This window comes from Semicossyphus pulcher, unplaced genomic scaffold, assembly GCF_022749685.1.
Source record: "Semicossyphus pulcher isolate SPU_LCO1_2020_fin unplaced genomic scaffold, fSemPul1.0.p SCAF_18, whole genome shotgun sequence".
Taxonomy (NCBI): Eukaryota; Metazoa; Chordata; class Actinopteri; order Labriformes; family Labridae; genus Semicossyphus; species Semicossyphus pulcher.
In genome coordinates this window covers 196749-222500 of record NW_027211691.1, presented here as the reverse complement: position 1 = coordinate 222500, position 25752 = coordinate 196749, and the positions used below count along the sequence as shown (strand labels likewise).

Genomic DNA, 25752 nt, shown 5'->3' with positions numbered 1-25752 from the left:
CTCTCTCCTCTGTCTCTCCTCTGTGTCTCCTCTGTCTCTCTCCCCTGTCTCTCCTCTGTCTCTCTCCTGTCTCTCCTCTGTCTCTCTCCTGTCTCTCCTCTGTCTCTCTCCCCTGTCTCTCCTATGTCTCTGTCCTCTGTCTCTCCTCTGTCTCTCTCCCCTGTCTCTCTCCCCTGTCTCTCCTCTCTCTCCCCTGTCTCTCTCCTCTGTCACTCCCCTGTCTCTCTCCTCTGTCACTCCCCTGTCTCTCTCCTCAGTGTCTCCTCTGTCTCTCTCCTCTGTCTCTCCCCTGTCTCTCTCCCCTGTCTCTCCCCTGTCTCTCCCCTGTCTCTCTCCTCTGTCTCTCTCCCCTGTCTCTCCTCTGTCTCTCCCCTGTCTCTCTCCCCTGTCTCTCTCCTGTCTCTCCCCTGTCTCTCTCCTCTGTCTCTCTCCCCTGTCTCTCCCCTGTCTCTCCTCTGTCTCTCCCCTGTCTCTCTCCTCTGTCTCTCCCCTGTCTCTCTCCCCTGTCTCTCTCCTCTGTCTCTCCCCTGTCTCTCTCCCCTGTCTCTCTCCCCTGTCTCTCCCCTGTCTCTCCTCTGGCTCTCCCCAGAGGTTTCCATCATCGCTGTGACTCAGTATCAGTCATGACTCGTCAGGTCGACTCGGTCACCTTGTAGTCGACTCGCTCTGACCATGAATCTGACAGACACGTCTGAACATGACGCCTGCTGAGACCAGAATATACAGATGTTCTGACAGGATGATCTGAGAGTGTGACGACACCGACAGCCCTCTGACAGCAGGGAGAGAAACATACACATGATGGAAACACTGATGACTGACGTTTAGCTCCGATTAACATTAACTTCCTACTAGCACCACTCTGTTTGTTACAGTCATTCTGTCTGTTTCATCATCACACTGAGGCTGCTCAGCGGTCAAAGGTCAAGCTGGGAGCTAAGTGAAGTGGCTGACACACACACACACACAGAGTTAAGATGTGTTTGACCACAGCTCAGCACTAGTAGAGACAGTGAAGCACAGTTCTGAGGGTTTATACCAATGACTGTATCTAAAGATGGACGACGCGTCTCCATCTGCTCCCATTGTACGTAATTGATGCCAAAACAGCCCGTGATAGGCGCTGCCATCTTGCGATGGTGACGTCAAATGGAGCCAGAGTCTGCGCAGTAGAGATCGGCGAGTGAAGCGGCCGTAGCCACTTCCGCTAACCCAAACACACACTTAACTTACCGCAAAAACAGCAAGGAACGCCGGCGTGTTTAACAGCAGAACAGCTTCTTGTGTTGGTCTGAGGTTAAAGTTCACAGGTATGGAAACTTCAATGACTGTAGTGATTGTTTTAGTTACGTCTCCTCTCACGGATCGTCCTCCGCTCTGCTCACCTGGAACTGATCGGCTGCAGGAGCTGTCAATCATCATTTTGACGGCATCAAATAACTAATCAAAAATAAACTTGTCAGAAAAATGAACACTGTGACATAAATCAGCATGATAAGAACTAACTATAATGACAGAAACCATGTTTAAGAAAAATGTATTTGACGTGTATCTTGATTTTCTAGTTTGACTCATGTCCCATCTGTTAACATGGAGGAGGCGGGCTTTATGAGCTATACTGCAGCCAGCCAGCAGGGGGCGACAGAGAGGGTTTGGCTTCACTGTTAGGGAGCTGACATGTCAGCCAACTTTTCATACAGTCTGTGGTTTATACTCAGTTCAGAGCGAGGGAGAGGTCATGTGATCACTACAGGAGAGAGAGGTGAGCAGATCTCAGGTCAGACAGTAACACCAGAATCCTGCAGCATCACACTGAAACACATCAGAGCAGCTGACAGAGAGTCAGACTGAGGGGCAGTCAGAGCAGAGGGAGGGCCATCTCTGCCACAGCGGCAGTGAGCAGTCTTCACCTGAAGGTCTCCTTTAGTTGGACACACGGTTCGTCCGACCACAATGTTTCTGCTACATACATTTAGCAGCCGCAGCTCGCCCTACTCATCAATCAATCAATCAATCAAATTTTATTTGTATAGCGCCAAATCATAACCAGGGTTATCTCGAGACACTTTACAGAAAGAGCAGGTCTAGACCGACTCTTTGTTCTGTTATTTAAAGAGAGGCCCAACATGAATCACCATGAGTAGCACTTAGCAACATTCGGCACATTGGCAGAAAAACTTCCTTTAACAGGCAGAAACCTCGAGCAGAACCAGACTCATGTTGAACAGCCATCTGAAGAGACTGGATGGGCCGAACATGGGATAGAAGGAGATGCAGGATAGAGACGGGCAAAGAGAGCAACAACAACACATGTTCTTGTTACAACAACAACAGACACATACTGATGGTTACAATGCCAATAATAGTGGTAGACTAGGGTGAAGATTGGCTAAATAAATAAATAAATAAATAAATTAGCGAGAGAAGCAGAGTAATGATAAAGGCTGAGGTAATCGTAATTGTAACAGTTGAAGTCAACAGGTCTACTATTAGCATTAGCAGCAACAATAATGATACTATGGGGAAGGCTGATGTTAGTAGTTGTTGCAGTCGAGCAGGTCCACAGCAGCAGGTGGTCTGCAGCAACGATCCCCAGGAACCTTCAAGACAAGGGAGCACGAGAACTCCCGGGAAGATATGTGGTTAGTAATGTTAATGGGACCAGAAACTACGGAGTCATAAATGCACTGATTGTTGCTTTTTATGAAGCTTATAAAAGGTGATGTAATTCGGTAACGATCGATCGTTTTGATCGCTACGTCATTAATGACGTCCCTCGTGCACACGCGGCTCACCTGCTGTGAGAACTGAATTGCGAGAGAAAATATTTAACTTTTGTGGCTTAATGAAACAGACTGCTGATGAAGACACAACCCAGCAGACAGAGAGACAAACAGGAAGAGGGGGCGGGGCCAGCAGCTGTGCAGACAGCAGAGGTGCATATTTAACGAGCTGAAGCTGTCAACATCGTTTAAAGAATCGCTCACGATTATACCGTAAAACAATCAAGTCCAGCTCCCACCAGCATCCACACCAGTCCGCGCTCTGAGTGGATACCTTCTGCTGTTGATGATGTCACACGATGATGTCAGAACCCTTTCATATCACACATGTTCAAGATCAAAACCTCTGATCCTCACTCACCGTCGTGGTTCGGGTTTCCCAGCGTCCACGGCTCGTCAGAGTCAAAGTGTGTGTCTCCTCCGATCCCCGGCCCGGGGAAGTAGGCGTGGGCCAGGAAGCCTCCCTCACCGTCAAAGGGCGAGCTGTCACCATGGAAACCTGAGGCAAAGATGATGGTGATGTCCACATCCTTCTTGGTCCTCTCCAGCTCGCTGTACGGCACGGCCTCAAACCGCAGCGGCGTCACGTTCTGCCACACGTCAAACGCTCGTCTGATGGCGTCGTGCGTCTCCTCCGCCCCGACCTTAGGCGTCACGTTCTTTATGCTGCAGGGAGACAAAGGGGGAGGAGTTACAGAAGCAAGGGGGAGGAGTTAGACGTTCTTTATGCTGCAGGGAGACAAAGGGGGAGGAGTTACAGAAGCAAGGGGGAGGAGTTAGACGTTCTTTATGCTGCAGGGAGACAAAGGAGGGAGGAGTTAGAGAGGCAAGGGGGAGGAGTTAAACGCTTTTAATGCTGCAGGGAGAGGAGTTAGAGAGGCGAGGGGGAGGAGTTAGACGCTCTTTATGATGCAGGGAGAGAGGGGGAGGAGTTAGAGAGGCGAGGGGGAGGAGTTAGACGCTCTTAATGCTGCAGGGAGAGAGGGGGAGGAGTTAGAGAGGCGAGGGGGAGGAGTTAGACGCTCTTTATGCTGCAGGGAGAGAGGGGGAGGAGTTAGAGAGGCGAGGGGGAGGAGTTAGACGCTCTTTATGCTGCAGGGAGAGAGGGGGAGGAGTTAAAGAAGCAGGGGGAGGAGTTAGACACTCTTTATGCTGCAGGGAGACAAAGGGGGAGGGGTTACAGAAGCAAGGGGGAGGAGTTAGACGTTCATCTCAGAGCTGAAAACAGCTTCCTGACGTCCACTCAGAGCAGAAATAATAGATCAGACAGTCAGAGTGCTCTAAGAAGGAGGAATCAGCACAGATCCCTTTGAGCCCTTTAACCACGTAAGTGAAAATAGAGGAGGATCCTCCTGCTGTCAATCACATGATCACACTGTATAATGTGTGTCCCTGCACGCTGCAGTTTCAGCTCCTCCTGTTTCCTCCAGCAGAGAGAGAAATGAGGCGACACACACACACACACACACACACACACACACACACACACACACACACACACACCCCGCAGGCGCAGAGCGTGCAGGTGTGGGCAGGACGGGACTGTTTCCTGCCTCTGGAAGTTATTTTCTCATTAAGGATTATCAACAGCTCGCTGCCTGCAGAGAGTCAGGAGGAAAGACCTCTCAGAGAGTGATTCTCCGAACGTAAAACCCTGAGGTGTGTGTCTGTCTGTCTCTCTCTGTCTGTCTGTCTGTCTGTCTGTCTCTGTCTACCTGTCTGTCTGTCTATCTGTGCTGTTGTTCTGCAGGTTGACCTTTGATGTGAGCTCAGATGAATGATTGACAGAGTGACAGAAGAGGATGCAGCTCACAGACAGCCTCACAGAAACAAGTTCATTTAGATTTGTGATTCAAAGCATTTTCTCTGTGACTCTGACAGCTGAGTGTGTTTAATGTGTGTGTGTCCTCAGTGTGCTACAGTCAGAGTGCGTGTGTGTGTGTGTGTGTGATACCTCTGTATGATCAGAAACAGACCTGAGCATCAGCTGAAGAGGAGTTTGATTGTTAGCTAACAGTGTGTCTGACTCTCACAGACACTAAAGAGAATAAAGTGTCTCCTGAGGAGCTCAAAGAGCACAAACACTCAGAGGCAACCTGACGGACACAGAGACGCAGTCAGATGGTGTCCTCGTCCTGCTCCGTCAGGTCACTATGAGACCGAACAGCTCCTGAGACCTGCTGACACTGAACTCTGCGATCACCTCACTGAGTGTGTCAGATGTGTAACTACATGACAGACAGAGAAACACGAGCTGCACGTCAACATACAAACTGCTCCTCACGTGCTCTGAGCTCACGTTACATATGAACTCACATCAGCTGTTTTAATAGGAGCTGCATGCAGAGAGGACTTCAGTGAGGCTAAAGCTAATTAGCCTCCCTACAGAAACCACACACACACATACACACACACGCACACACACACACACACACACACACACACACACACACACACACACACGCACACGCACACACACATGCACAGCCTGAAGGACACTGGAGATGAACAGACATGTATCCTTGTATGTTGAGCTCTGTGGATGGACACCGTTCTGATTCATCTCAATAAATGATCATGATTGATAATAATGATCATAATCAGAGTGTGACGCTGCTTCCTGTCGAGGCTCTAACAGGAGCTGATACTGAAGAACAACGTCAACACATTCTGGATGTTTCTATGGTACCATGAGCTTCACTCTCCATCTCACCAATCTGAGTTAAAAGGAGCAGCTGCAGGCAGATACACACACACACACATACACACACACACACACACACACACACACACACACACACACACACACACTCTCTCTCCAAATGCTCCATCCTGTTACGTAACCCTAATCTGTCAGAGAGCAGCCTCTGCCTCCACCGGGGTTTCCTCCTCCTGCTCCTCTCTTTCTCTCTGCAGCTGCTTCTCCTCCACCTCCCTCCTTCTCCTCCACCTCCTCCCTCCTTCTCTGTCTTCCTCCACTCCTCATCAGCCCTGCTCATTTTCTCGTCTTCACATCCGTCACAGATGAAGCGAGCGTTCATTAAACTGCCTCCAGCTTCATACAGTGAAGCCCTGCAGTGGTCCTCAGTGATGCACGGTGGAGCTGCAGCTGCAGGAGGAGACTCTATAGACAGTCTCAGCTCTGCATGCATCCTCCAGCAGAGACAGATACACAGCAGAGCGTCTCTCAGGATTACACCTGACACATGGAGCTGCAGGCAGCATCAGAGCTGTGTGTGTGCAACATGAAAGGCTGTGAGCTACTGACCTCGATAACACAGACATTATGCAACACGGCGTCCCTTACATTATCAGTCATGTAGATGTGAACACAGAGAGGAGCTGTGAGCTGCTGTGAAGGCTCTGACTGTGTTTGTGCTGCATGTTCAGCTCCAGGAACAACACACTGCTGAGAGCTGTGTGGGAGGATGTTCTCTGGACCTCCAGCTCTCTGTTCATCACACAAGCAGAAACACTGCGTTCAGCAGCCGAGCACGGGAACGAGTTTCTGCAGGTAGAGCTGTTACAACACCTTGTGTTACTGAGGCGGGCTGGACAGCAGGAGGATTGATGTTTGTTAAAACACACCTCGATCCTGAATACATCAGGAAACCAAACTCATCTCCTGTCCTCTCACACAGCTGGTTAACCTGCCTCCTCCTCCTGAGCTGTGTCTGATGAACTCTCCTGCTGCTTCCAGCTCCTTCAGGCTGACCAGTGCCCAGTGTGCTGAGCTGTTAGCTCGGGTCAGTACCAGGATTTCTCTGATGGACTACCGGCGTTCTGTTTCAGCTGTGGAGCGCCTGTCCATCTGTCTCCGCTGAGTGGCAGTTTCACTGTATCTATCAAGTCACAGGTGGGCTGAGATCTGTCTCACTACAGCGCTATGAAGCCACAACAAACAGATGTTACTGAGATTTAATGACAATAAACAGGCTGAGAGGATGCTGAGAGAACTACATCAGGAGGCAGGTTTGTAAAGAGGCTGAGTTCATGCTCTGTCAGGTCTGTCTGTGAGACGACAAGAACACGACTTTAAAATGACCGTTTTCTGAATGGAGTTTGGTTGGACACTTTCTGATGCAACGTGAGAACATCAGAAGAATCTCTGTCTCAGCATCACAGCATCTCTCCAGCACAGACTGGAAGCACCCACCTGTATGTGATGTGTTTTTGGAGCCACTTCTGTCCTGTGAGGGCGTACCGTCGTTTCCTCACACTGAACCTGGACGTTCCTCCGATCAGGTCAGGAACTCCACACCTGGGCCTTTTCATCCACCTGTGGGAGGGGCCAGAGGAGGACACCTGTCAGCACTGGAGGTTCATTCATCGTCATCATTATCAGAAGCTTACTGTATACTGTCAGTGATGTACAATGAGGACATAGAGACTTTAATGACTGATGGGAACGATCCATCTCATTCAGTCTAATCTGAGTCTACATGTTGTCTGACGACTGCATCAGATGAGTCTGTCATGGTGCACCTCAGATCATTTACATGGAAACTTTACACATGAGGAAATGATGAGCTGATCAGGTTCTTTGGTTATAGTCTGTTCATAACTTTAACAGGACAGAGTGTCGGCAGGAGACGAGACACACACAGGCACACCTGACAGACAGACAGACGTCTCACCTGATGGTGTCATCGCTGCATCATCAGAGCAGCAGGGGAGACAGAGAGAGAGACAGGTTAGAGCATCACAGAGGAGATGCAGAGAGAGAGACAGGTTAGAGCATCACAGAGGAGACACAGAGAGAGAGACAGGTTAGAACATCACAGAGGAGACACAGAGAGAGAGACAGGTTAGAACATCACAGAGGAGACACAGAGAGAGAGACAGGTTAGAACATCACAGAGGAGACACAGAGAGAGAGACAGGTTAGAACATCACAGAGGAGACAGAGAGAGAGAGACAGGTTAGAGCATCACAGAGGAGACACAGAGAGAGAGACAGGTTAGAGCATCACAGAGGAGACAGAGAGCGAGACAGGTTAGAACATCACAGAGGAGACACAGAGAGAGAGACAGGTTAGAGCATCACAGAGGAGACAGAGAGAGACAGGTTAGAGCATCACAGAGGAGACAGAGAGAGAGAGACAGGTTAGAGCATCACAGAGGAGACAGAGAGAGAGAGACAGGTTAGAGCATCACAGAGGAGACACAGAGAGAGAGACAGGTTAGAACATCACAGAGGAGACACAGAGAGAGAGACAGGTTAGAACATCACAGAGGAGACACAGAGAGAGAGACAGGTTAGAACATCACAGAGGAGACAGAGAGAGAGACAGGTTAGAACATCACAGAGGAGACACAGAGAGAGAGACAGGTTAGAACATCACAGAGGAGACAGAGAGAGAGACAGGTTAGAACATCACAGAGGAGACACAGAGAGAGAGACAGGTTAGAACATCACAGAGGAGACACAGAGAGACAGACCGGTTAGAGCATCACAGAGGAGACACAGAGAGAGAGAGAGAGAGGTTAGAGCATCACAGAGGAGACACAGAGAGACAGACAGGTTAGAGCATCACAGAGGAGACACAGAGAGAGACAGGTTAGAGCATCACAGAGGAGACACAGAGAGACAGACAGGTTAGAGCATCACAGAGGAGACACACAGAGAGAGAGAGAGGGAGACAGGTTAGAGCATCACAAAGGAGACACAGAGAGAGAGACAGGTTAGAGCATCACAGAGGAGACACAGAGAGAGACAGGTTAGAGCATCACAGAGGAGACACAGAGAGAGAGACAGGTAAGAGCATCACAGAGGAGACACAGAGAGAGAGACAGGTTAGAGCATCACAGAGGAGACAGAGAGCGACAGGTTAGAGCATCACAGAGGAGACAGAGAGAGAGAGACAGGTTAGAGCATCACAGAGGAGACAGAGAGAGACAGGTTAGAGCATCACAGAGGAGACAGAGAGAGAGAGACAGGTTAGAGCATCACAGAGGAGACAGAGAGAGAGAGAGAGGTTAGAGCATCACAGAGGAGACACAGAGAGAGAGACAGGTTAGAACATCACAGAGGAGACACAGAGAGAGAGACAGGTTAGAACATCACAGAGGAGACACAGAGAGAGAGACAGGTTAGAACATCAAAGAGGAGACACAGAGAGAGAGACAGGTTAGAACATCACAGAGGAGACACAGAGAGAGAGACAGGTTAGAACATCACAGAGGAGACACAGAGAGAGACAGGTTAGAACATCACAGAGGAGACACAGAGAGAGAGACAGGTTAGAACATCACAGAGGAGACACAGAGAGAGAGAGACAGGTTAGAACATCACAGAGGAGACACAGAGAGAGAGACAGGTTAGAACATCACAGAGGAGACACAGAGAGACAGACAGGTTAGAGCATCACAGAGGAGACACAGAGAGAGAGAGAGAGGTTAGAGCATCACAGAGGAGACACAGAGAGACAGACAGGTTAGAGCATCACAGAGGAGACACAGAGAGACAGACAGGTTAGAGCATCACAGAGGAGACACAGAGAGAGAGACAGGTTAGAGCATCACAGAGGAGACACAGAGAGAGAGACAGGTTAGAGCATCACAGAGGAGACACAGAGAGAGAGAGAGACAGGTTAGAGCATCACAGAGGAGACAGAGAGAGAGACAGGTTAGAGCATCACAGAGGAGACACAGAGAGAGACAGGTTAGAGCATCACAGAGGAGACACACAGAGAGAGAGAGAGGGAGACAGGTTAGAGCATCACAAAGGAGACACAGAGAGAGAGACAGGTTAGAGCATCACAGAGGAGACACAGAGAGAGACAGGTTAGAGCATCACAGAGGAGACACAGAGAGAGAGACAGGTTAGAGCATCACAGAGGAGACAGAGAGAGAGAGACAGGTTAGAGCATCACAGAGGAGACAGAGAGCGAGAGACAGGTTAGAACATCACAGAGGAGACAGAGAGAGAGACAGGTTAGAACATCACAGAGGAGACACAGAGAGAGAGACAGGTTAGAACATCACAGAGGAGACACAGAGACAGACAGGTTAGAGCATCACAGAGGAGACACAGAGAGAGAGAGAGAGGTTAGAGCATCACAGAGGAGACACAGAGAGACAGACAGGTTAGAGCATCACAGAGGAGACACAGAGAGACAGACAGGTTAGAGCATCACAGAGGAGACACAGAGAGAGAGACAGGTTAGAGCATCACAGAGGAGACACAGAGAGAGAGACAGGTTAGAGCATCACAGAGGAGACACAGAGAGAGAGAGAGACAGGTTAGAGCATCACAGAGGAGACAGAGAGAGAGACAGGTTAGAGCATCACAGAGGAGACACAGAGAGAGACAGGTTAGAGCATCACAGAGGAGACACACAGAGAGAGAGAGAGGGAGACAGGTTAGAGCATCACAAAGGAGACACAGAGAGAGAGACAGGTTAGAGCATCACAGAGGAGACACAGAGAGAGACAGGTTAGAGCATCACAGAGGAGACACAGAGAGAGAGACAGGTTAGAGCATCACAGAGGAGACAGAGAGAGAGAGACAGGTTAGAGCATCACAGAGGAGACAGAGAGAGACAGGTTAGAGCATCACACTGATGTGTTGCAGCAGTCTGAGCAGCTGTGGTCCTGATGCTGTCTCAGTGTTAGAGGGAACATCAGTGATCTGCAGGTTAAAGCAGGTCTGAGCCGGGATGCAGGAGGACACGGGGTCAGACAGCTGGAACTCTACAGTCTGTTCTGATTGATACCATCCTCTATATTTATCACTAATGTTATCACAGCAATAAACATCTGACTGTGTTACATAAACATACTGATTATTATCACAGTACATTTTATACTGTCTCTGTATTTTGAAGTCATGTCTTCTGCACAATCATGTCGTAATAATAAATAGAAATATAAATCAATGTGTTGAGTTTTATTTCAGTTTCATGACAGCAGAAGAAGTGATGCACTGAAACCCTGAACTGAAGCACGTCGTTCTGCTCATGTTTTAGTGTTTCAGTAATTAATAATATGAATATGAATTAATATTTGATCAGACATCAGGTAGTTATTTAAATAAGTAACGCACGTTAGCACGCAGCTACAAGAACCAACATCACAAAGACTACATCAAACATGGCTGCTCCTTTGTGCCTGAATGTAACCTCTAGAGCAGGCTGACTGTGTGACCGCAGCTGTTACACTCCCACTCTGTGTCATGTCCAGGTGTGTTTGAAGGTGGTACTCACTCTATTGTGTTGCTGTCCAGGCTCCCTGTGACGTTGAGGCCGTAGCGGCGCTGCATGGCAGCGATAGCAGACTGCATGACCCGAGCAGAACGCAGCACCGACATCCTGGGGTCTGCAGACGGGAGGTAACCGTACCTCTGCAGCCACGCCTGGGGGAAGGCAGGGGGAGGGGGGGAGACAGGGAGGGAGGTTAGACATCACAGGTGAGAGGGGATAACGTCTGTGAAACACGTTTAAATACACACACAGACTGATGTTCACAGGAATGAATGGAGGTATGTTGGGCGTGATGTGTGTCTCAGTCTGCATCATGTTTAACTCACTCACCGACAAGCAGCACGGACAAATAAAGCAGGAACACAGAGTTCAAAGTGAGAGTCAGTCTGACTGTCTGCTGCTCTGAGACCTCACAGCTTCATCTAACACACACACACACACACACACACACACACACACACGCGCACGCACACACAGCCACAGTATAAAACTTTATGCACTCTCTAACCCGCAGCGTTTCTCTTCACCTCCTTCATGTTTCTGTTTCTGTAAACGCCCCCTCTCTGTCCTCACATCTGGAACATCTGTCTCTGACTGTGTGACCACATCTGTCCTGTAACCACTGCAGCCTGCTGCCGCTCTGACGTGGCACCAAACAGCAGACTTCTGTACAACCAGACTGAGAGCTACAGGGAGAACACTTTCATGAGGGAGAGCTCAAAGTAAACTATTCATTTTAAATGAAACCAGTGTACACCTGACCAGGTGCACGACTCTGACAGCAGGTATCCTGTTGTCTGAGTCTCCTGCTTCAGGACAGTTTCTCCTCTTATAACCTCACAGAGACGAGATCTTATAATCAGCAATGAGCTCTCTGTTCATCCTCCTCTCTCTCTCTCTCTCCCCTCCTCATTGACTCTCTCTCTCTCTCTCTCTCTCTCTCTCTCTCTCTGTGATTGTTCTGTGACTCCAGCAGGTGCTGCATGGAGAGGTTAAATATCAGAGAGTAACATCTTGATTGAGAGCATCAGAGCATGAGGAGGAGAGGAGGAGAGGAGGAGAGGAGCGCGATGAGAGGAGAATCAGCAGCGTGTCCTCAGTCTGAGGATCAAAGCAGGACGTGTTGCTTTCTTCATCGTGCAGCGTTTAAACCAACGACACCAACATCTGAGAAACTAAGCAGCTTTACACACACGTGTGTCTACATCTCGATGAAGAGTTAGAGGAGAGCTTTGATACTCTGCTCATGTCTGCACATTAAATATGACAATACAGCCAGCAGCTGGTTAGCTTAGCTTAGCATGAAGACTGGAAACAGCTAGCCTGGCTCCATCTAAAGGTTTAAACACTACCAGCACTGACATGTCAGGTGTGAGTTTTACAGCAGGTTATTTGCTTTGTCAGTTCTTTCCAGTCTTTATGCTAAGCTTAGCTAAGCTAAGCTAAGCTAGCCATCTTCTCATTGTAGCTTCATATTGAACAGACAGGCATGAGAGTGACGCTGGGAACACACCGGACGCCGAAGCGCCGCAAATAGCCGCGGCGCGGAGCCCATTTCCTTTCGGCGCCCATGTTAAGTGATTGTGTCGTTCACAACAGGCGCGCCGCGGGGTGCACCTCCGTGGCCGGCTCGCGCCCTGCAGCGTTCATTTCGGCATCTGGTCTATTTTTTGCGCGAGCCGCGAGCGATCTCGTCAATCCTGGCAGGAAGTCACACATGAAACAACGAGAGAATCCGGTCAATTTTCAAAATTAAAACTATTTTCAAAATAAAACACCGCGATTGGCAAATGCAATGTTATATTTGTGTGCTTTTATATATTTGTCAGTATCTAAACAGAGCGCGAGAGAGACGAAGATACACACAGACACACACACACAAGAAAGAGAGAGACACAAAGTGGACTGGCTATAGGGGGTGCGGGCGGGGTGTCAAAACACACACGCAAACAGAGAGAGAGAGCATGATGAAAAAACAGCTCCAAATGTGAGTAAAGACAGGTGAGGAGCAGAGGCGCTTGTCGACTGGCGCGGAGAAATGCACGTCTGGTGTGAACGGAAGTGCTCCGGCTCACGCGTGATTTTCGTTGCGCGCCGCTTCGCAGCGCTTCGGCATCCGGTGTGTCCCCGGTGTGAGGCTGCATGATAAAAAGTCGGGTTGTGATTATTTAGATAAATGATTGTGATCAGATGGACGTCATCATTTCTGCATTCATGTTTGAGTTTGACCAGAGCATCTCTGCAGCCTGTCGTACGTCACATGCTGCACAACACAACAACACAGCTCACCTTCAGCTGCAGCTGCTGTGGTCGACACGTTTCACTCCACCTCATGAACACTTTGTATCTCAGTTCGTTGTGTAAGTGGACATGAGAACACTCAGCAGGAGTTCCTTTAAGAAACGTCTGGACTCCCTGACAGTGAACAGTGATCAGATGACATGCTGTGTGTTCTGCTACATGATGCACAGATGTGACCACACCTGCTGTTACCTGCTGAAGCAAATGTTTGGTTTGACCTACCAACATGCTGATGTAAGAGGATCAGAGCAGCAGAGTGTGAGCACGTCAGGACACACAGAGACCTCTCTGATGATGATGATGATGATGATGATGATGATGCTGTTATAAACACATATAATGAGGCTGAACTGAAATAACTCCTGAAGAGCAGCGATGGACCCAGCAGCAGCCGTCCTGATGAACACGTCCGCTCATTTCTGCGTCTTCACACTTGAGTTCACTTTGAAGTAGATTTCTCTCTCACGCTGCTGAAGGAGAGCCTCACTTCACTGCTGCACACAGATTTACCTCCGTCACACTGTGAAATATACAACATCTCAGATCCACCCTGAAAGGACACCTCAGCTACATCCCTCCATCACACCTTTAAGGTACAGAAGAGTCTCAGACAGAGACTGAAACCAGGACCATCCTCTCAGAGTCTCCTCATAAACTCAGCTCAGGGTGTAAAAACTCAGCCCTCAGGTCCTCCCTGTTCAGGACACATCAGTGTTTTTATTCAACCAGAGCGCCAACACACCTTCACAGTACACTCAATCCAGACCTGAGACATATCAGGGTCTCCTCGGGCTTCCAACACGCAGCCGCTGTGGAACTGGAGTGACTCAGTCTGAAATTACAGCCTCCATCATCTGTGTCCTCAAACTACCTCCATCATCTGTGTCCTCAAACTACCTCCATCATCTGTGTCCTCACACTACCTCCATCATCTGTGTCCTCACATTACCTCCATCATCTCTGTCCTCACACTACCTCCATCATCTGTGTCCTCACATTACCTCCATCATCTGTGTCCTCACATTACCTCCATCATCTGTGTCCTCAAACTACCTCCATCATCTGTGTCCTCACACTACCTCCATCATCTGTGTCCTCACACTACCTCCATCATCTCTGTCCTCACATTACCTCCATCATCTGTGTCCTCACATTACCTCCATCATCTGTGTCCTCAAACTACCTCCATCATCTGTGTCCTCACACTACCTCCATCATCTGTGTCCTCACACTACCTCCATCATCTCTGTCCTCACACTACCTCCATCATCTGTGTCCTCACATTACCTCCATCATCTGTGTCCTCAGACTACCTCCATCATCTCTGTCCTCACACTACCTCCATCATCTGTGTCCTCAGACTACCTCCATCATCTGTGTCCTCACATTACCTCCATCATCTGTGTCCTCAGACTACCTCCATCATCTGTGTCCTCACACTACCTCCATCATCTGTGTCCTCACATTACCTCCATCATCTGTGTCCTCAGACTACCTCCATCATCTCTGTCCTCAGACTACCCCCATCATCTGTGTCCTCAGACTACCTCCATCATCTGTTTCCTACAGTCGCCTCCATCATCTGTGTCCTCAGACTACCTCCATCATCTGTGTCCTCAAACTACCTCCATCATCTGTTTCCTACGGTCGCCTCCATCATCTGTGTCCTCAGACTACCTCCATCATCTGTGTCCTCAAACTACCTCCATCATCTGGGTCCTCAGACTACCTCCATCATCTGTGTCCTCAAACTACCTCCATCATCTGGGTCCTCAGACTACCTCCATCATCTGTGTCCTCAAACTACCTCCATCATCTGTGTCCTCACACTACCTCCATCATCTGTGTCCTCACATTACCTCCATCATCTGTGTCCTCACATTACCTCCATCATCTGTGTCCTCAAACTACCTCCATCATCTGTGTCCTCACACTACCTCCATCATCTGTGTCCTCACACTACCTCCATCATCTCTGTCCTCACATTACCTCCATCATCTCTGTCCTCACACTACCTCCATCATCTGTGTCCTCACATTACCTCCATCATCTGTGTCCTCAAACTACCTCCATCATCTGTGTCCTCACACTACCTCCATCATCTGTGTCCTCACACTACCTCCATCATCTCTGTCCTCACATTACCTCCATCATCTGTGTCCTCACATTACCTCCATCATCTGTGTCCTCAAACTACCTCCATCATCTGTGTCCTCACACTACCTCCATCATCTCTGTCCTCACACTACCTCCATCATCTGTGTCCTCACATTACCTCCATCATCTGTGTCCTCAGACTACCTCCATCATCTCTGTCCTCACACTACCTCCATCATCTGTGTCCTCAGACTACCTCCATCATCTGTGTCCTCACATTACCTCCATCATCTGTGTCCTCAGACTACCTCCATCATCTGTGTCCTCACACTACCTCCATCATCTGTGTCCTCAAACTACCTCCATCATCTCTGTCCTCAGACTACCCCCATCATCTGTGTCCTCAGACTACCTCCATCATCTGTGTCCTCAGACTACCTCCATCATCTGTTTCCTACAGTCGCCTCCATCATCTGTGTCCTCAGACTACCTCCATCATCTGTGTCCTCAAACTACCTCCATCATCTGTTTCCTACGGTCGCCTCCATCATCTGTGTCCTCAGACTACCTCCATCATCTGTGTCCTCAAACTACCTCCATCATCTGTGTCCTCACACTACCTCCATCATCTGTGTCCTCAGACTACCTCCATCATCTGTGTCCTCAAACTATGTCCATCATCTGTGTCCTCAAACTACCTCCATCATCTGTGTCCTCAAACTATCTCCATCATCTGTGTCCTCAGACTACCTCCATCATCTGTGTCCTCAAACTATCTCCATCATCTGTGTCCTCAAACTACCTCCATCATCTGTGTCCTCAAACTATCTCCATCATCTGTGTCCTCAGACTACCTCCATCATCTGTGTCCTCACACTACCTCCATCATCTGTGTCCTCAAACTACCTCCATCATCTGTGTCCTCAAACTATCTCCATCATCTGTGTATGACCGGCCGGCAGCCGCCAAATGAGATACAATGAAGAAGACGAAGAGGGAGAGAGGATCTTCAGCCGTGACAATCTTTAGATAGCACTGAGCAACGCTTTCTGTACTCCAACACAACAAACGGCACTTCTCCCTCTTCGTCTTCTCTCACTCCTCTCTCCTTCTTCCTGCAACAACTACGGTCTCACGCGAGATTTCAGCTTCTAGTGGCTGTATATTGGCGTCTGCCCGGTGCCCCGTTTAGTTACATTGCATCTCATTTGGTGGCTGCCGGCCGGTGCTCCCTCCCTGAATACTGGATTGTCTCCACTCCTCACTTACACACAAACACATGGGAAAATAGGGTCTAGGTTGAATGATGTCCTTGGACCACCCCCTGATGTCCTCAGACCACCCCTCCTGCCTTCGAGTCGGGCTGCTACTTGACGAGCAGACGGCAGGCCAATTATCCAGCAGCCTCCATCACAGGGCAGCCTGTGTATTATGGATGAGATGAGGCTCAGGAACCCTGTCGGCATGGCAACACACTGATGGCGTGCTGATGTTTGAGGCGGATTAGCTGATCGGTCCCCTCAGGTTACACGTGCACTCACTGTACAGCTTCAGTCAGGAGGTGACGGCAGACTGAAGGTGAGACCAGAGGATGTGATGAGGCCGTGTTCAGTGTGAGGAGGATTATAAGTTATATGTGTATGGGTATATGTTATTATATTATAATAACCTCAGAGCGATGCTGGAGGGCAGAGCAGGGCTGTTACAGGCCAACAAAGAGCAGCTCACAGTGAGTTGTTGAGTCTGAGCCGTTTGGGATCTTTGCATCTTTCATAATTCAGGAGAACATCGGGGTCAGGATGGAACTCAAACTGGAGGATAATGTGTCACAGCCATGAAGCAGATGTGGGGATCAGAGTCTGATACACCAGATTACAACATGCTAACTAGTTCCTCTGCTACAAGTGACTTCCTGTCAGAGCCACCCGGTCCTCTTTATCCTCATCCCAGCGAATCGTTACACCCAGCAGTGCTCAGTGAATACAGTTAGCTTAATGCTGGGACAGGTAAACAGGAGAACACCTGTAAGGCCCTCACACACTGCTGTCAGAGAGGGACAGAAATACTGTGACAAACAAAACTGTGCACAAGCTGAGCAAATCTGTGCAGAGTGTGCACTCGCTGGCTGTAGCCTTAGTGGTGTGTTCAAGTGACACTTCCTCGCACAGACACGGCTGACATGAGGGTGGGTGTGTCAGGGATTCATCAGTACGTTATAGTACAGTAAGGAAAATATGAGGTCAACCGAAGGTCAAGAAAGCTCTGATCACTTGACCTGATGAGTCAAAACTGATCACTGTGACTTTAAACATTACTTATATTACTCTCTCTCTCTCTCACACGGCAGGTATATTATATTAAACACACAGCTGTGTGTGTGTGTGTGTGTGTGTTCAGTGTCAGAGGAGACGGAGCAGCCTACAGGGACACAGGTGACTCCTGGGAACATGATCCTCCTCCTGGGACGGCCCGCTGCCTCTGACTGACCTCAATTATTCATCGCTTACACGCTAACCACTGGTGAGTCTGACAGGGTCGACATGGCAACCACACACACACACACACACACACACACACACACACACAGACAGAACATACTCTATGCTCAGCATGTTCTCGTCTCTGTGGCCATCAGGACCAAATGTCACACAAATGTCAGGCAGAAATGTCACAGTGTGATCACACATACTGATCAGAACCTTCACAGTGATGATCATGGAGGGGGCGGAGCCTGTGAGGGCTAAAGGTGATGCACAGAGACATAGACGTGTCTGCATCATCATGTTGATGTTATCAGAAACATGTCAGTCCTGCTCTCAGCTCCTCAGGTTTACAGACGTGTTGCTTTCAGCACCTGTTACAGCACCGTGATATATCTAATGGTTACCTCTGTAATGTGAGACGTATCATACGGTTATATACGTACCGCACACAGCTCTAACTAGTGCGTGCACACGCGCGTGCGTGGGTGTACGTGCATGTGTGTCCATGTGTGCATGCGTGCATGCGTGATGCATCATGTAGGTCAGGTGTTGTGTGTTTGTGCAGGATCTGATGAACAGACTGACACAGACACCCTGCTGCAGCACAAATCTGCTCCCTGAACACAGCCAGGTGACGTCAGGAGTGTGTGTGTGTGTGTGTGTGTGTGTGTGTGTGTGTGTGTGTGTGTGTGTGTGTGTGTGTGCGTGTGCGTGTGTGTGTGTGTGTGTGTGTGTGCGTGTGCGTGCGTGCGTACATGTGTGTGTGTGTGTGTGTGTGTGTGTGTGTGCGTGTGTGAGTGTGTGTGCGTGCGTGCGTGCGTGCGTGTGTGTGTGCGTGCGTGTGTGTGTGTGCGTGCGTGCGTGTGTGTGTGTGTGTGCGTGTGTGTGTGTGCGTGTGTGTGCGTGTGTGTGTGTGTGTGTGTTATCCATATGATTGCTCAGTGTGAAAGAGGGTGAAGAACACAGAAATAATCACTGATGAACACTCTTGCATGCACACGCACTGAAGGGAGGGAGAGCACTGAAACAGTGACAGGACTCACAGGACGTCAATCACACGTGAAGTCATGGCAACCAAATAGACAACAATGGGATCATATCTGATCATTTGAGGGGCACTTTTGCTGAAAATATAAGTTTGCGTGCGCAGCTCCCGAAGTTATCTCTGGAATATAACGTAACAATATCAGCTGCCCGCGATACAAGACGGGCAGGCAGGGAGGAAAATAAATCATTTAACTGTTACTTAGATTACTTACCAATTTAACGTTCTCTCCTCTAAATAATCCAACCGCGTAACGTCAACTGTCCATTCGTGACATGAAATCACACTTTTTATGATCCTCCTCACTCCGGTAATGTGCACAAACACTAATAGTTTGTAAGAGTGGTATTTAAAAATGTAACGGGACGCGCAGCATCTGGCCTGATAAACAAATCCAACACATTCGATGTAATCCAGCAGATCACACTCAGGATACTCTCCGTCCTTATTGTCAAAGTCCAAGTGGCAAAAAAAGGGTTTATTAAAAACCGGCGTTTGCATAAGGCTGCTGTAGGAGTAAAGCACGGCACGGCGTCAACACAAACTGTGAACAACAATGTGTTACTGTGGGCACAACAGTTTGAGTTAGATGTTCATTTGCAGATTATATTTTCTTTACTACTTATTTTATTTATTTAGATATTCATTACTCTTTGAGATTCATGTTCTGTTCCAGATTTATGTTTTTATTTTGTTATTTATTTGACACAGACTTTCAGCTCAACAGTTATGTGTAAGGATGTGTAATAAAGATAACGATTGTTCATTTAAATTCGTTTCTTTTTTTTTCGTGGGGTAGGGAGATATCGGCCGATTAATCAGCTATCGGCTTTTTCCTCGTACAAACTATCGTTACTCGTCCACTATCGGTCGACCTCTAGTTCTAACGGTAAAAGAGGGTCTGACATCGGACGCTCTCTGTCCGCACACAATCATATGAAGTTCTGTTACGCAATGTAAACAATCCTACTGTGTATCTCTGTACATCCCTAAATTCACTGATTGTTGCTGTTTATAAAGCTCAATAAAGGTGATGTCATTTGGTAACCGCATGTGCACGAGGTAACGATCGATCGTGTTGATCGATCGTTACCTCGTGCACACGCGGCTCACCTGCTGTGAGAACTGAATTGTGAGAGAAAATATTTAACTTTTGTGACTTAATGAAACTGCTGATAAAGACAGTCAACACAGCAGACAGACAGACAGACAGACAGAGAGACAGAGGGGGCGGGGCCAGAAGCTGTAAGGACTATGTCTGTTGTTGCATTAGCATGTTGCAGTAGTTACACTGTGAGACTCATTAACAGCTCTAACCATCATCATTACATGAATAAGAGTTTATTAATGAGATAAACAAAACACACTACGATCAGTCACTGTAAAACACCTGAGATGAATATCTGACCTCTTTGATAAACACAGGTGTTCTCTCTGTTACATAAACACAGGTGTTCTCTCTGTAACATAAACACAGGTGTTCTCTGTAACATAAACACAGGTGTTCTCACTGTAACATAAACACAAGTGTTCTCTGTAACATAAACACAGGTGTTCTCACTGTAACATAAACACAGGTGTTCTCTGTAACATAAACACAAGTGTTCTCTGTAACATAAACACAAGTGTTCTCGGTAACATAAACACAGGTGTTCTCACTGTAACATAAACACAGGTGTTCTCTCTGTTACATAAACACAGGTGTTCTCTCTGTAACATAAACACAGGTGTTCTCTCTGTTACATAAACACAGGTGTTCTCTCTGTAACATAAACACAAGTGTTCTCTGTAACATAAACACAGGTGTTCTCTCTGTTACATAAACACAGGTGTTCTCACTGTAACATGAACACAGGTGTTCTCTCTGTAACAGGTGTTCTCACTGTAACATAAACACAGGTGTTCTCTCTGTAACATAAACACAGGTGTGTTGAAGACCATTGGAGACAGTCTGACTCACACTGTTAGCACCTCTCACAGGTGTAAAAACTGTACAACCTGCAGGTATCTGTGTGTCATCATTCTGCTCTGACCGCTGACCTCTGGTAGAGAACAAGAACAGATTATAAACACAAAGGCATGATGGGATTGTTGTTAACAGGATTACTTGTCCGGATACAGGTGACCTCTTAATACCAGGTATAACCAGGTGAGAGTCTGTACACAGCATGTCAACCAGTCAGAGCACAGATAAGACACAGACGCACACTGACAGACAGACAGACAGACGGACAGACAGGCAATCAGACAGACAGGTAAAACTCCTGATGGTTCTGATCATCTGTCAGTGAGCTGATTGTTCCCGACCCTGATGTAACAATTCGATTGGCTGATGTGAAACAGGAAGTGTCTCTGTGTTTCAGCAGACTCACGCATTAACTACTGCAACTCCCTCCTGGCAGGATGATGATGATGACTATACTGATCTTGTTGATGTTGTTGATGATGATTATTATTGTTCAAAACAAAATAAAAAATAAATAAGGCCCTGTGCTCTGCCTGTCAGCACCAGTGTCCGATCACACATGAAGCTGTGTGTTGGCTCTTTCTGACTTCGTTCCCTCCTGTCTTGTTGCTTCTGTTGTATTAACTCTCAGATGTACGTCGCTTTGGACTAAAGCATCTTTTTAATGAAACTGTAACATTGTAACACTTCTTACCAGAGTAGATCACCATGGTAACTTGTGCTGAACACCTGGGGTCCGTTTCACAAAGCAGGTTCAGCAAACTCTGAGTCTAACCCTGAACTCTGAGTCGATCTACTCTGAGATAGGAAACTCTGAGTCTTCGATTCCAGAACAGCTGATCAGAGTTAGTTCAATCAACTCTGAGTAGGTTCAGCCAGAGTTAAGTGCGTGCACGCTGACTGTAAAAAGCCAGCATTAATGGAGCCCCGACACCACGAGTCACCATGGCAACGGTACACAAAAAGAGGTCCTCCTACATCACACCAGTGGAGCTTGAAATCCTCACGCGGACGTTCAGCGAATACGAGCATGTTTTTAGAAACATAAAGTAACACGGCTGCAGCTGCAAAAGAGAGAGAAGCGGCTCGAGTGAACGCGTCAGTTTGAACTGGTCTGTTTATTTAATACTTAATCACGACCGGAAGCTAAAATGTATATTAATTTAGGAGCAATGCAGCGGGAGAAAAAAACATACGTGAAGCAGTTAAAAATAAAACAGCAGAACATCATTGAAAGGTGCGGCTCAGGCAGAACAGGCTCATGGCTGAACCTTACTTCAGTCAAATTTTAAATATGAAACAGATTAAATATCATTCAGTGGCAGTTTTAATGTGCATCCGCTTTATCCCTAACATGATGCTGACTTCACAAACATTATAATTCATGTTGATTAAACTGAATGTGTTAGTTTAAAAAAAAGAAATCCAATAACTTACGGCATCTTATCTGAGTGCTCTCGGTGGTGGTGGTGGAAAATCTAAAAATGATGACTTTGACACAGATTTGTCTTTTGATTTTTTTATCATAATTATAAAAGACTTTTGCAAAGCGGTCAGAGCAGCACAGAGACGCAACGTTTCTTCTTTTAATTTGTAACCGCTCAAACACACGCGTGAGACGGGCTGAAGGAACGAGGACGTGAATGAGGGTTTTATATTCTAGAGGGAGGAGACAGAGCGAAGCTCTGAGTGTCCTAAAGAAAACCTGCTCGTGACCAGGTGAGGTTCACAGAGTCTGTTACTGCGGTACCTACCGAGAGCTTAAGTTACCTCTCTCTGTGAAACAGGCTAGAGTTACCCCTCTTTCTCTGGTTTGAGTTACCTCCCTTTGTGAAACGGAAAACTCAGAGTTTCCCTCATTTCAGGGTTAACAGACTCAGAGTTTTCAATAAACCTGCTTTTTGAAACGGACCCCTGGCCTGCTCCAGAGCAGGTGATGTTGGAAATCAGAGATCAACCTGAACTAAACACCACTTCATGACTAATCAGGTCTCTTGTTGTTGTTGTTGTGTTGTTGTTCTGTTGATGTTGTTGTGTTGTTGTTGATGATGTTGTGTCGTTGTTGTGTCGTTGTTGTTGTTATGGTTGTGTTGTTGTTGAGGTTGTTGTGTCGTTGTTGAGGTTGAGGTTGTTGTTGTGTTGTTGAGGTTGTTGTGTTGTTGTTGAGGTTGTTGTTGTTGTTATTGCATTGTTGAGGTTGTTGTTGTGTTGTTGAGGTTGTTGTTGTTGTGGTTGTTGTTGTTGTTGTTGTTGTGTTGTTGAGGTGGTTGTTGTTGTTATTGCATTGTTGTTGAGGTTGTTGTTGTTGTTATTGCATTGTTGAGGTTGTTGTTGTGTTGTTGAGGTTGTTGTTGTTGTTGTTGTGTTGTTGTTGTTGTTGAGGTTGTTGTGTTGTTGTTGTTGTTGTTGTTGTTGAGGTTGTTGTTGTTATTGCATTGTTGTTGAGGTTGTTGTTGAGGTTGTTGTGGTTGTTGTGTTGTTGTTGTTGTTGTTGTTGTTGTGTTGTTGTTGTGTTGGTATAGAGATGTAGGTTAGCAGCAGTGCAGCTGTTGGACCTTGTAAAGCCGACGCTGTGTCTTTAAAGAGCTCATTCAGCAGTAGTCCAAAGCGACGTACATCTGAGAGTTAATACAACACAAGCAACGATCAAGAGTCAGTCAAAGTCACTAACGATTCTGATCATTGATTACTGGGTTGGACCTCTTATTGAGTAAATATCAGAATTCTCTGCTTCTGAATGTTAATGTGCACGTGTTCTGGAGACACTGGTCCACAGTTTGCTCCACCTTCTGACAGTTTGGAGACCAAATAAATCTGATTACTTTAGGAAATAATCAACAGGTACAATGATCATGAGGCTAACTGCAGCCGGAGTGAACTGAGTCCTCTGAGCTCTGACTGCAGACAGGAAGTGAGGCTCATAAAGAGCTCATGTTACTGTGCGGAGAGCACTCATACTGACCACAGGGTGAGGACGGACAGGAGGTATGAACCTAAAACACACTGAAATCACCGTCCCTCTGAGAGCACAGCAGCACCTCTACAGGACATCAGTCACATCCTCGCACACGCACGCACGCGCACGCACACACGCACACACACACACACACACACAGTGACTACAGTACAGCTGATACAGAGCAGAGTACAGTAGGCCATGTGACTAACAGAAGGAGCTGGAGGAGGAGACGGTGAAAAGAGAGGATGATGGAGATGTGAAGCTCAGACAGAGACTTCAGATAAACTCGCACACGTGTCTATTTTTATTATATATTTATAATGTTGTTATTTTCTTTATTTCACTGAGTTCAAACAGAAACATTCAGCAGGTTAAAGAACCACCTGAGCTCAGAAACAAACCTGTGTTAACATCTGTGTGTGTGCGTGTGTGTGTGTGTGTGTTACAGAGAGAGAGAGCTGAGACTGCAGAGGAGGAAACACACACATGTTGAGTTTAATTCTCCTGTTAGCTCTGAACAAACAATAAAATTATTGATCCATGTTCAGTCTGACCGAGTTTCATGTTCACAGCCTGAAGGATTTTAACAACCGTAAAGTCAGAGATCAGACGACAATAAAGCTCAGTGTTAGCTGTGTGCGTGTGTGTGTGTGTGTGTGTGTGCGTGCGTGTTTGTACAGCCTGTGTGAGTGTGTCTGACACAGAGTTTATCTGTGGAGGTTAAAGAATCCCAGCTGTCCTCATTGAACCGTTTTATACATTATATTTAACTACGCTGTTTAATTCTCGTGTTAATAAATTCACAGTGTTTATTTTGTTACAAACAAAATGCCTCATATTGAACTCACACTTGTCACACTTTGAGAATGTGTCAGTGTCCTCTTTAAATAAAGTGTTTCCAGTTGTAACTCTGAGAACATGTTGATGTGTAAAGTGAGCGTGTTCCTTTAAAGCAGGAGGAGACGGAGCTGCAGCTGCTCGCACAAAGACTCTGTTGTTACTGAGACACGAACACTCCGACCCGCGGAGCTCACGCTATCCTGCTGATATCATCATTGTTATTATAAACACAGACAATAAATAAAGATATTCAATTTCACTGACAGCTCTCACAGCTCGTTATTAACCGGCCCTCTGTCCGGTTCTTACCTCCACGCTGAACGGCTGCTCCTCTCCGTTAACGGAACATAAGATCCAGACAAGCAGCTGCAGACACACCGTCCGGACCCAGCAGCTGCCCGGGCCCGAGCCGCTGCTTCGGGGCCACAAAACCACCATCCTGACCCCCCCGCTGCGGCCCCTGGTCTCTGATACACGGTCGGTAAAGTAACGGACACCGGATAGATCCTACACGGGCTCCATCGCGCTGTGTCGGTTCTCTCTGAGGAGGAGGAGGGGGAGAAGGAGGGGGAGGAGGAGCGGATTCTTCGGCCTCCCGCGCCTCAGCAGGAGCGGGTCCCCGGGAAGAGAGTCTCCGTCAGCGGTCAGCAGCCTCCCGGTCCCCGGGTCAGTCCTCCGGTGCTCCGGCCGTTCTCACAGATGGACGCGTCCAGCTCGAGTTCTGCAGCGCGCGGCATAGCTGCCCGTTTTCTATCGTGTTTCCCACCGAGTGCGCATGTGCGAACTGGCACGAGCGCCCCCATCCTTCTTCATCCAAACTGACCAATAAAAACAGGGATAGACAGAGAGAGGGCTGGACATGATCTGTGTGAGACCGTGTGTTTATTTGTTCTAATGTTCTGTCAAATAAAATATATAATAATGAAAGTATATAAAGATAATAATAATATAAATCTTATATATAACTAACTGTCCAATTAAAACAGGCAGACAGAGAGAGGGCTGCATGATTGATTTAACTCATCAAACTGTACAAAGATATCTAATCTAAACATCATGTTATTGATGAGAATGA

At 47.5% G+C, this 25752-nt stretch overlaps 1 protein-coding gene across 2 annotated transcripts in view; it reads right to left on the bottom strand.

The window, feature by feature from the left end:
* Positions 1 to 25429, bottom strand: part of LOC138595658 (matrix metalloproteinase-16-like) — a 65720-nt gene extending 40291 nt beyond the window's left edge. The window contains exons 1-5 of one of the 2 annotated variants that reach the window (XM_069667000.1): positions 24987 to 25429; positions 10990 to 11138; positions 7421 to 7435; positions 6940 to 7062; positions 3145 to 3449 (exon numbers count right to left, since the gene is read on the bottom strand). In XM_069667000.1, coding sequence (XP_069523101.1) covers positions 3145 to 3449; positions 6940 to 7062; positions 7421 to 7435; positions 10990 to 11138; positions 24987 to 25115 — 721 coding nt within the window. In that variant the 5' untranslated portion in view covers positions 25116 to 25429. The remainder of the gene's footprint in view (positions 1 to 3144; positions 3450 to 6939; positions 7063 to 7420; positions 7436 to 10989; positions 11139 to 24986) is intronic. The other variant, XM_069667001.1, reaches the window with a different exon arrangement.
* Positions 25430 to 25752: the final 323 nt, after the last annotated feature.